The sequence below is a fragment of the Etheostoma spectabile genome, chromosome 2, assembly GCF_008692095.1.
Source record: "Etheostoma spectabile isolate EspeVRDwgs_2016 chromosome 2, UIUC_Espe_1.0, whole genome shotgun sequence".
Lineage (NCBI taxonomy): Eukaryota > Metazoa > Chordata > Actinopteri > Perciformes > Percidae > Etheostoma > Etheostoma spectabile.
This window is the reverse complement of record NC_045734.1, coordinates 1,174,993-1,187,176: the sequence shown is the minus strand read 5'-3', so window position 1 is coordinate 1,187,176 and position 12,184 is coordinate 1,174,993. Positions and strand designations below refer to the sequence as shown.

General features: G+C 40.3%; 1 protein-coding gene across 6 annotated transcripts in view; it reads right to left on the bottom strand.

Annotated features, from left to right (window-relative positions):
• Nucleotides 1-12,184, bottom strand: part of LOC116694595 (VPS10 domain-containing receptor SorCS1) — a 244,842-nt gene that overhangs the window by 52,570 nt on the left and 180,088 nt on the right. For all 6 annotated transcript variants that reach the window (XR_004333232.1, XR_004333231.1, XM_032524402.1 and 3 more), the window contains exons 6-9: nucleotides 7,364-7,428; nucleotides 5,439-5,557; nucleotides 5,157-5,246; nucleotides 3,382-3,561 (exon numbers count right to left, since the gene is read on the bottom strand). Coding sequence is in view for 4 of the 6 variants with exons in the window: in XM_032524402.1 (XP_032380293.1) it covers nucleotides 3,382-3,561; nucleotides 5,157-5,246; nucleotides 5,439-5,557; nucleotides 7,364-7,428 (454 nt within the window). In the remaining 2 variants the exon portion in view is untranslated. The remainder of the gene's footprint in view (nucleotides 1-3,381; nucleotides 3,562-5,156; nucleotides 5,247-5,438; nucleotides 5,558-7,363; nucleotides 7,429-12,184) is intronic.

Below are 12,184 nucleotides of genomic sequence, written 5' to 3'. Positions count from 1 at the left end.
TCAATAAAATTATTTAAATGTGGAACATAGTGCAAAGGGTACTGGTATAAATAGTATTATGTTATTATATTACAAGATGAACAGTATGAACAGTATGAACATATGAACAGTTCAGAAATAGGAAATGAGAATGATGAATAAATAAATAAAATAATAAGTGAGATGTGAGAATGGTAAATGATGAATAATACTAAATAAGTGGAATAATAAGTGGCACCAGTAAACAGGTGCTGTAGAGACAGTGATTACTGGGTTATTGACCAGAATTGGACCTATGCAGACCTTACACATCTAAAAGATAGTAGGCATTTCCTTCTTCAAGTCACGTTTCAAAAAAATTAACGCATTGCACTGCAAAGCAAATCACACGCCCTGGAGCAATGCAGCCATGCTCACTTACCTCTTCTGTATTCCCAACTAAACCAAACGCAGCACACTGAGTGGGGAATGATTGACTGTCTGGGGATTTTGAGTAATCAATGTGTGTCTTAAACGAATCTGACTTGTTGTTGGAGGCTCCAAGGAATAGCCCAGAGATACTGAATTGAGCTAGTGACAATCGCATGGGGTGATATAAACGCCACTTCAGTAACTGATAGATACTTCAATCTCCCTCGGAGGAGAGATTTAGCATATCCTACGATTTGGGTGGTGACCCCAATCAAGACAGTGGATTTGATTCTATCAGCGAGGCCACAGAAAGACACGAGCAGCATCATCGACACCTTAATGATTTGATTCAGAGATATGGTTTCAGCCTACTTTGGGGTGCTGTTATGACTTAAAAAAAATCTGATGTGGGAGCCAGAGCCTCACTATTAGCCTATAACACACTTTCTTTTTGGATTAGGTGCATTTTGTGAAGCAATATCTGCAGTTATTCATCAAAGAAAGGAATAATCTCAGCCTCCCAAAAATCTATAGATCCCTGGCACAATCCCCTCTTGCGTTTTTTGATGTCAGCACTTTGAAGCTGCTTGGTATTCACAAAATGTGCTCTGAAGTCTGTAGGCCTACAGCAGCAAAGACTTGTTTCAAAAATGACAAAACAAGTACATTTCATCATCTCTGCCTCCTGGCAAGAAATATTGATCAGTGTTTATAATAAACTTGCGGCTGAGCACTCATCAAGCAGGCCTTATTTGATGCTGACATTTTCAAAAAAGAAAGTGGCCAAAATGAATACTGCAGACTTGGGTGGGGGTGGGGCCAATCAAAAACTAAGGCAGAGTCATTCTACTTCTACAGATGTTACTGGTTACATTTGACGCACTTGCAGCCACTTAAAAGAGTTACCGCGGCAACAGTGGGGGGGACGGGGATAAAATATAGGCTGCACTTGATGACTGTAGATGGTAGGTGGCAGCAGGATGCTTGAATCCTGTTGACAGCATGGTTGACATTTTAGGATTTAAAGGGATACTTCACTGATTTAGCATTAAGCTTTGTATCATTAGGAACCCAGTAGTATTTTTGAATGATCGGGCTTCCCTCCCTCGTGTCCCCCAAAACGAGAGATGCCTGTATTGTGGGTCTGAAAAAAATCTTCAGATGACGCAAAACAACAATTTTTGCCTCATCAGAAGATTTTTTTGCCCAGAGGCAATGGACTACAGCCAGTAGTAGGAGTTACTTTGACATGTTTTCAAGGGGTTGGACTGTCGTCTTGAACTGGAGACTGCCAAAGCAAAACAACTGTCAGCCATCTTGAAGCTTTGCTAAACTGGCTCAGAAGAAGAACAGAAGAAAACTTTTACAACAATTATGTGCATTCAAACTAGCGCACATGTGTACCCCCGGGATACTGGTACAGATTGGAGAATATGTAGGAAACTTTATTACAGACGGAATACTCAACACACTATGCGAGCTTCGCCTGCTACGGAGACCAGCACCTCGGCCTGGGGTGTCTCCCAATGCCACTAGCCAGGTAAGGGGACATCGACAGCAGTGTGCGCTAAAGCAGAAAAAGTTCCAGCTAGGTGGAAAGCTAACGCTAGCCAGCCACCTTTCCGATCCAGCCTGCTTGCAAGTAATGATCATTAGACAAAAACTGGACTACATCCAACCCCCAATCAAACTCCGAACGCAAGTTCAGAGACTGCTGTGTTTTTGTTTTTGTGGCAAACATCATGATGTGTTTCATCACTCCAAGCGCTAATGCTACCAATGCGTTAGCTGAAATTAACGGAGCCCATAATGTGTGTGCACTAAATGTAGCCTGCTTTGTATGTCGTTTTTATATAATGTCAATTTCATATATTTTCGCACACTTGAGTCGAATGCCTCACTGTCTGTCTATGTCAGTAAACGGCAGGCGTGGCTTGGGAGTGGACTCTGAGCAGCGAAGCAAGTGCATTCTGGGATTTGGTGTCTTTCATCCACATGAGCCAAAACCCATTTTTTGGCTTTTCTCTGCCTAAAAGGCACCAATATTTAAAAAAGAACAAATCACATTTCTACTACGCAAGTGACCCATTTTAAAGAAAAAGTCATCTTTCCAACGGTGAAATACCCCTTTAAGAATAATACGCCCTCCAACCAATTTTAATTGCTGTCGTCCGTATTTCCGCTTGTTTACCCCACAGATAGTAAAGCAACTGCAGAAGCAACGTTTTGAAGTTAAGTCACTGAATGACTGAAAGCAGTAATCTTGTACGCACTGGGCATGCAACGCATCTAATGCTGACCAAAGAAATGGGGTCTAGAACTACTCTATCTGTATGTGTCTTGAGATAACTATGAATATAATTGCATTGAATTGAAATGAATATTGTGGTTATAAGTTTTATTTTGTTAGTGATGATATATGGGTTATATAAGGTTTACATTGCACACAGAGAAATCAGTTTATTCATATATCTGTACAGGCTCGCCGACAGCGACTCTCTCTCTCCTCTCTCTCTCTCTCTCTCTCTCTCTCTCTAACGCTTCAGTACATTACTTTCATGATCTGGTTTGTTATGATGTGATTAAAGTACACTAGGAACTCTCTCATACATATTAAATATTTTAAGAACAGCTGACTGTTGGCGCAGTAAACCGATGCAGCGGCTTTTTTGCGCGTACATTATGAAATAGAATCCTGCCGGCGTCACTCACTGACAGTAACTTATCTGAAAACGTAGCCAAAATATGAGATATTTGTGTGACTAAAACTCCCACGACCATTCTTTTTTTATTCATCTAATTCATTTATCTGTGGAACTGGATCAACATTAAGAGATTATGTATCCGTGTTGCTATGATTTAGTGGAACGTTGTGAATATAGACTAGTCAGAGACAGTCTAAATCCTTTATTTCTTCACAGAAACTTGAGCAGTATTTAAATACTGCATGATACTTTGCTACGCACAGTTCTGTCCTGGGGATTTTTTTACCTCATAGAGGTCGATCATGACGTTGCCCTCGGGGCCCATGCTGCTGACCACATTCTCCAGTGCCAGGGTGTAGTAGACCCCCGACGTGTCCGAAACGTACAGGTTGTAGGTCTCGTTCTGGTTCCACTCCTGTACGGCTGCAACCACACGGTTTTCATCCGTACTAATCACATGCAGGTCCTAGCAGAGAGGCAGAGTTAACACCAATACAGGATCATAATGATGCATAGAATAACTATCAGACAGACTTGTTTTAAAGAGATATGTTGAATTTGTATACTACGAGAAAGACATAGTTATATGTTGTTGTTTCTTCATAGGTAATAAAAGTCAAGTCAATTTTATGATATTCCACAAATATATATATAATCTCAAATTTTAAATATGTGTGTTTGTGTGTGTGTGTTTACAGTTCCTTGTAATTTAAAATAAAAGGCAAAAACCTTTTTAAATGTGATCCTGAAATATACCTCTTAAAAAAAGTAATTTGTTTAGCTTTGCCTTTTTTGTTCTAAAGTGAATGGAATAAATAAGCGGCCAACATGCATAAACTCTAATTTGTAGTTGGCCTTTATGAGGGCTTCTCCTTACAATCAAAAACACGATATCTTATGTCTCAATGAGAACTCAACAAGCTTTTACATTGTATACTGTTTTTACACTGGGTTTAATCATATTCAACAATCAAAGTATCTACATCTTCTGTTTTTCAGTACTTTAACTAAGAGGATACTACAATCATTAACACTATGTCAGGACTATTGGGCACAGATTATGCTGCAGAGGCCATGCTGCTTGGTTGTGTGCTTCATCTACCTCCTTCTGTGCCAATAACACCTCACAGTGAGCCGACAGCAACCAGTGCGCCTAGGGCTTGATTGAATAAAACATGTCTAATTGTCAGTAGGGAAGTGACAAGCGAGGCCATGTGCACATGGAGCCGCACAGAATAACAATTCCGGAAAACACTGTGAGGGTTACTTTTACCTTGATTTTCCCATAAATAACATAGAGAGTGTCACGCAGAGCCGGCGATGAACTGATGCCTGACTGCAACTTTAGCCCACGTACCAAACTGAGCTGGAAGCACATTATGTGCCTTTGAATTTAGAAAACTTCCACGAACTGCAGCATTAGCAACTTCATTTGAAATTTGTCTCATATAGTGTTCTTGTTGACCAATAATGAGATATGGACTCTTACCAAGGACCAATTAATTATTTTTAAAGGTCCCATATAATGTTAATTTTCAGGTTCATACTTGTATTTTGATTTAACACTAGAACACATATACATGAATAAATGTTCAAAAAACACATTATTTTTCTCATACGGTCTGTATGAACATGCATGTATTCACTCTCTGTCTCAAACGCACCGTTTTAGCGCCTGTCCCTTTAAGCCCCATATTCTACAAATGCCCAGACTGCTCTGACTGGTCAGTGTTTCAGGGTCTTTAGCATCTGCACTCTCTGTGTCTCAGCACTGTCATTGCAGCCGGAGAATGACTTTAGCCGCACTTTCTACCTATATGTAGCACAATTGTGACATCTCAACTGTACGTAAGTCCTGTTTAAATTTCGAATTTCTGATTACGGGCTGTCTGCGTTTCTCTGTGAATTGAGCGTTTTGATACTTAACAGTAATAACACAGCACCTCAAGCTGCTTTAAAATCAAACAAGACATGAACATCTCATTTTTTACAATCTGGGACATAATCATGAAGACTATCTGCTCATGTTAATTGAATTTTATTCAGGCGTTAATGTGTTACCTTGGGCAGTGTGTACTTGGGCAGCTTCATTGGTGTAAAGACATCCCTTTTAGCAGACACATAGTAGATGGGCCTCCCTGCAGCTGACACCTTAAGGTGATGAAACCGTTAAAGTGAAAACATTTTGGAGACATAACACAACAGACAAAGCATTTTTCACCAACAGGGGCACATAGCCCCTCTCTAAAAATGACCTCGAAAAATGTCCTACAAAACCCTTGCACTTTGTGCCTCGTACACAGCTCTAATGTTTTTCACTGAGCAAACTGGACAATTACCTACCTGAACAAACACATACTCATCTTGCACCACCAGAGAATTGGGGTCAATATAGCCGGGGAATGGTTTGCCCTTGTTGGCATCTGTGCAGTTCTGCAGCTTGCAGGTGACATACAGCGCCTCTGCTCCTCCCCAACACACACACACACACACACACACACACACACAAACACACACACACACAAAGACACAAAGACACAAAGACACACACACATCAAGCCATGGCATCAGCGACGGTATTAGCCAATGAAGAAAGTCAGCCTTCACCCAAAGCCAGCGGCCTCTTTTGGCTTCCTACATTACTCGTGTCAATAAAGTGGTCCAAAAAGGGAGGAGCCGGGCGGAGGGGAAGACAGATGACCAGAGAGGCCAATTGCTTTCTTTGTCTTCAATCGCTGCGCTGGGAGAGAGCCTGTGCCCACATGTTAGCCTCTGCCAAATATATGTCGGCTTGGCCCACAAGCGCATGATCAATAGTGATGAGTCTCTGTCTGTGTGACACGACTGATGTTTGCTGTGTGTTTGTATGATTGGTTTTTCTCTATTGTGTTAGCCTCAAAGAGAGTGTTTTGACAGAAAGGTGGCACTGATATTTTACTTTGAAAGATTTTTTTTTTTGTAAAGCTAAGTGAGAGGTGACAGATTACAGTAATAAAGTTGCACACCAACAATTTGTCTTGCATTTCCACAAAGTTAGGGGGCTCACAAGACAGATTGTAAAAGTTGTCAGAATTGAAGAAGAAGCAGCGGCTGAGATATCCTGACTTTCAGTCAGTTCCCAGTTTAGTACACACTATGCCTCTCTGCTCTCACATCATCACTCAGAATGCCGTCCATTTTCCAAAATGCAAAGCTTGTCTCTAAATGAATTATCCTCAAAGCCGCATGGCAATTTCTCTGGTTTACCATGGGTGTTGTGCAGTGTGACTTAGATCCTCCCGCAATACCAAAACTAACCAGTATGTGAATACAGATGCAAATCCTCAGACTGAGTAATGTGAAAAGTTTTCTGTTTTATCTAATTCAAGTTATTTAAAAAAAAAAAATCACATATTATTTGGCAGTGGACACATTGGAAAGTGTAAAATATAGGGTTTCTGGAACTATCTTTGCCATGCTTGAATGATAAAAACTCTTAAAGCTATTAATCCATAGCATCCAAATACATGACTAATTTATTCAAATCCGGCTGAGCTCCGTTATTGGAGCTCTCGCCCCCTGAGCGCTAAATGCACTTTTTTCAGTAAATGCTAGATCCTGCATTTCCCATAATTCTGCGCCCAATACAATTTTAGTTTTTTAGACACTTCCTTCCTCCCCACATCTTGGCTGTAACGCAAGCTTTCTGTTTTGGGACATTATATGCTTACAGGTGGAATAGCAGTCCCCAAGACTGGAAACTGACCTCTCATATGGAGACCCCTTTAAAACATAATTTCATAAAAGTATTATATCGATTGTGAATACATGATTTGTCTAGACTAACGGTAAAGTATGGAATTGCTTGGACAGATAATAATACAGATAATTAAATGAAAAGAGTGAAGGGGGGGATGGGCGAAACTAAATTTATTTTTAAGAATTCCGACATCAGGCTCAGAAAGCAAATCAAGTCAAAAACTATATATCAACCCGTAATATCCCAGCATTCATTGTCATTCAGGGGGATGAGTGATATTTCTCTTTACCTACGTGATTGCCACTGAGCTGAATTACTAGCTTTTAAAAGCATTCTAATATATGCATTACTTTTCTCTCCGCTGTCATTGTGTGTCCCCAGACTCGGCTATTTCCGCTGTCCCTTCGTATTACCCTTCAGCAGAATAGTCCACACAACTCTCAATTCCTCTCTACTTTAGCACAATGCTCACGATACAGTACAAAGACACGAGAAAATGGAGCGCTGAACTCGGAATTCAATTACTCACGTCCTTCAGAGATGCTGGTTTCCAGGTGAATCAAGCCTGGCTCTTTGTCCAAACCCATTTTCGACCTGAAAGGCAGACAAATGTGTTTTAAGAACATCACCATTGGTCCTTTGCCTCTGGGCAGATGCCACCAACTGTGCTGTCTGACCTGATAGATTGCACACTGCAAAGTCATACAAATATACTCTAACTATGGAGAGGTTAAGTCACATGCTATGCCAGTTGTGGTAAACATCAGCAGGAATTGCGATGTCTTTGTCTGCATTGTAATGGCAGTTTAAGTGTGTGGGAAAAGGACCTCAGGTTTAGATCCCCCTGAAGGTCCTTTTCCACCCAGACGGATTGAGGAAGATGTTTCCTGACATCATTAGGAGAGGAAAAGCCATTGATTTTCTCTCTACAGTAGGGATGTCCGCAGATGGAACAGCATATAATCATTATGGCATTAAATATGTATTAAAAAGACTGGGGGATCAGAAGAGAGGCAGCACACACATGGAGACAGATGGCGGAGAGAATAAGAGAATGTGTCCACAGGTAGCACACACACATCAATGGGAAGAGAAGGATAGAGAAGGAGGTCTGTGTGAGGGGAAAAAGAAGCAGACACTTTGAGAGACCTCCATTGCTTCTAATCATTGTACGTATTAGTTACATCGATGATTTCCCAGATAAAACACAACTGCGAAAGGCATGGTCTACTTATCCAAACCCCATTTCCATTTTCACTGAATAATCCATTCAGGTACCCAAGAACAGTGTGAGGCAGACAAAGAATAACTCTTTGAGTTAGTGGAGCTATATAGTTAGACTAAACTTGTATATTTTTACCACTGAGGGAACTTAGCTTCAGAGTTGCGGGCTTAGACAGCTGCGTGGTCTCCGAGGACACTTTGGCCTTGCAAAAAGTATCACATTCCATTCAGGCAGCTCCAGATGTTTTTGTAGAGATTCGTAATGTCATATGCAAAATATTGCACAGCGGCATTAGCTAAATGATGGCAGCTGAATGCCGGCGGTGGAATATCCGCCGGCCCACCTTACACAACCGAAACAGTGCTGTGTGACCGACAAAAATGAGACTCTTCATCTTCTTTAGATCTTTGGTGGTCACATGTACAGCAGACATAAGCTCCCTCCGCAGCCTCATTACCAGGGTTACCACCACACTGTGTGCATCCCAAAATAGAACTCTGACAGCTTTTGCAGCATCAGCCCTCCAGGCTCCCTTCACTCCTGGCTGCCCAGCTTGTTACTACCCTGACAGTTTGTTGAGGTGAGAGCTTTTTGTTACAGTTAGTTATTGTATAGAGACCAGACATGTTAGATACTACTGGGTTGGACAGCACACGCCACCTGAGAAAACAGCCGGATGGGTCGATTGTGCAAGCAGCTCAGAGTCTGGGCTGTTGTTAATTGTTGCAAGAGCAAACTAGGATGTAAGGTAACAAAGTATAACTCCAATTCTCCAATTCTCTCCTGTCTGTGTGGCGGTTTTGTTCTGTCCTCCGCCACGCGCCATTCCACACCGGGAGCGTCTCAGAAGCGGAGCGTCATGCTGCCCAACTCCCAACAACCCCGCATTTATTAAGCTAGTGTCTCTCACTCCAGGCATTCCTGTAATTCCACTCCATGGCATGGTACTTAAAAAAAGATCTTTGATGTTATATTACTCATTGTCATTGTGTTGTAAAGGAGACATAAACGATATTGGGGGTGTCTTTTGGTAAATGTCATGAGTGAAAACCAAAGTCACCTGTCTTTTTGCTTCTACTATAAATTTTTAGTCCGTGACTTTCATGACATTGTGTTATGTCCCCATTTTTAGTACTTCTACGTCACTCCTTTAGAGCCAATCCCTGATGTTTAACTGACGCTAAGACAATGGCGTCTTTTTTTTTTTTTAAGCTGCCAGGGCCTGTTGACATCATAATCCTATGGACTAAACAGAGTTTTAGTGTTTTAATAGAAAGACTAGTCATAGTTAGTTAGTAGAGTTATATTATAAATCTGCAAAACTGTACCTGTACAACTGGTATATTGTAACTGTACAATATACCATAAAAAAGGATGTGTGGGAACAGATTTGACCGATTTTATTTAGACCTTAGTGGTCCCCTAATACTGTATCTGAAGTCTCTTTTATATAGACCTTAGTGATCCCCTAATACTGTATCTGAAGTCTCTTTTATATAGACCTTAGTGGTCCCCTAATACTGTATCTGAAGTCTCTTTTATATAGACCTTAGTGATCCCCTAATACTGTATCTGAAGTCTCTTTTATATAGACCTTAGTGGTCCCCTAATACTGTATCTGAAGTCTCTTTATATAGACCTTAGTGGTCCCCTAATACTGTATCTGAAGTCTCTTTATATAGACCTTAGTGGTCCCCTAATACTGTATCTGAAGTCTCTTTATATAGACCTTAGTGGTCCCCTAATACTGTATCTGAAGTCTCTTTTATATAGACCTTAGTGGTCCCCTAATACTGTATCTGAAGTCTCTTTTATATAGACCTTAGTGGTTCCCTAATACTGTATCTGAAGTCTCTTTTATATAGACCTTAGTGATCCCTAATACTGTATCTGAAGTCTCTTTTATATAGACCTTAGTGGTCCCCTAATACTGTATCGGAAGTCTCTTTTATATAGACCTTAGTGGTCCCCTAATACTGTATCGGAAGTCTCTTTTATATAGACCTTAGTGGTCCCCTAATACTGTATCGGAAGTCTCTTTTATATAGACCTCGTTTTGCACCTATCACCATTTCTAGACACTGGGGACCATAGGCAGGCTGGGGGAATGCATGTTAATGTTAAAAACGTCATAAAGTAAAATTTTACTTTGACAAAACTATCTTGCCAGTTAGCTGTAGTTGTTGTTATAGCAACAAAGGACGCTCTTGGCTGCTTTTTGGAACTAAACGCTGCCAGTGTTTTCTTTTTTTAAAACAAGCCAACTTCTTCTTGTCAAAATATAATTGTAAATTATAAATAAGTAATTAAATTTTTTGTTTCTCTTTTACAACGTCAAGTTTGTGTTTAAAACTGTTCCTGTTATGTTAAATAAGGTTTAAAGGATTAAAGGCAGGAAATAGAACAGCCTGTTGTCTCGTCTCTGGAAGACTTTAGAAATCAACCTATTATGTTGTTTAGATATGAAGGTGTGTTACATTTTGCTGACAAAGAAACAGAGAGCATGGAACAATAATGTTAATGTAACAGTTAAAAGTTGTGTAAGTCTCAATCTGAAAGAAATGAAACAATGACTATGCAACAATTCCACATAGACACTTTATATCATAATTTGGCTTTAAAGGCCTTGCTGAGAAGAACCATTAGACAATTTCAATCTTCATACTTTATTTCATCTCAAAAGATAACAATACTCAGATTGCACCCAAAAACTGATTTTGAAGCCTCTCTCCACAGCTGAACACTGTCATGTAATGCCACAGAGGAAGATCAAGCCTGTCAGACACATAAATAATGAAAATCTTAAAAACCTCTCTGGCTCATCTGCTGCTCACTTTGTGGAGAGGCAGTGACGTTTTCTGTCCAGGACATTCACAATGTCCACAGTGCTCTCCATTTGGCGTTAGTTAGTTTTACTGATAGCCGTCACGCAATAACTGTTTCCTAACAACAATACAATACAGTGTACAAGTACTGCATTTGATATTTACTGTATGTTTAAGAATTTACAATGCTTCATATTTTTAGAATTTGTGTACATTCTTTCAGCTTCATGTGCTCAGGAAGTTCAATAATCAAGTTATCTGAACTATAGACAAATCGTGTGTAAATGACTAAATAAAATATATAAATTAATTAGAATTAGGGCTGAGTGACTCATTCTTTCTATATTGAAATTGGAGTTTGAATAAGTAATTGTCATTATGCATTAGTAAGCCCAAGTTTCCATCCTAGTTCACTAGTAGGGCATAACATGTCTACTAGTACCACTAGTTAGGTCAAATGGTGCACTAGGAGTACTAGTGGCATGATTTTCGGTCTTATTTAGATGCCGTTTGATATTGCAGATATGTATTTCATGCTCAAACGGCTTGCCTGCTAAACCAATCAGCGTTGTGCACGATTTCTTTTTTCTTTTTTTGCATATCTGCAAACATGTCTCTCGTAATTGAAATAATAGTTTAACCCTCATGTTGTCCTTGGGTCAAATTGACCCCTTTTCCTATATCAATGACCTTTTTAACTACCCAAAAACATGATTGATTCCACAACGCTCTTTCGCAAGTACAAAACTCTACTTTCATTAATTTTGGGGATCCTTATTAAATTTTATTGCATTGGGGGCGCTGCTGAGCAATGGAGGAGTGGAGACTTTTTTTGCATAGCTCCGTACTTTTCCTTTTATACACTAAACACCTGTAACCTGCTAAAAGTGCCTCAAGTGATAAAGAAAATATAGCAAGTGGGAATTTTAACCTAAAGAAGAGACTATGTCAAAAAAAGGGGGAAAACCAAAAGAACGACCAACAAAAGTAGGCCCCCGACCAACCCTCGGACTTAACTGAGGTATGGACCCGGCAACCTGAGTGGGAGCGGACCCACCCAACCGAGCTGTATTGGCCGCTATTTCCTGCACTGCGTAGAAATTACCCAAAATTAAAGTGACATATGCGCCACAATTGATGTCCGTCTCAGACGTGTCACCCGTGCTGAAGGCAATTGGCTACAACTAAAGAAGAACTGCAGACTTCCATTTTGGCCCTTTGAAAAACCGCGACCTCACATGCTAACACTATAGAGATTTTAGAGAGTCTCTTCACACCATCGGACGTGTCACTGCGCTTC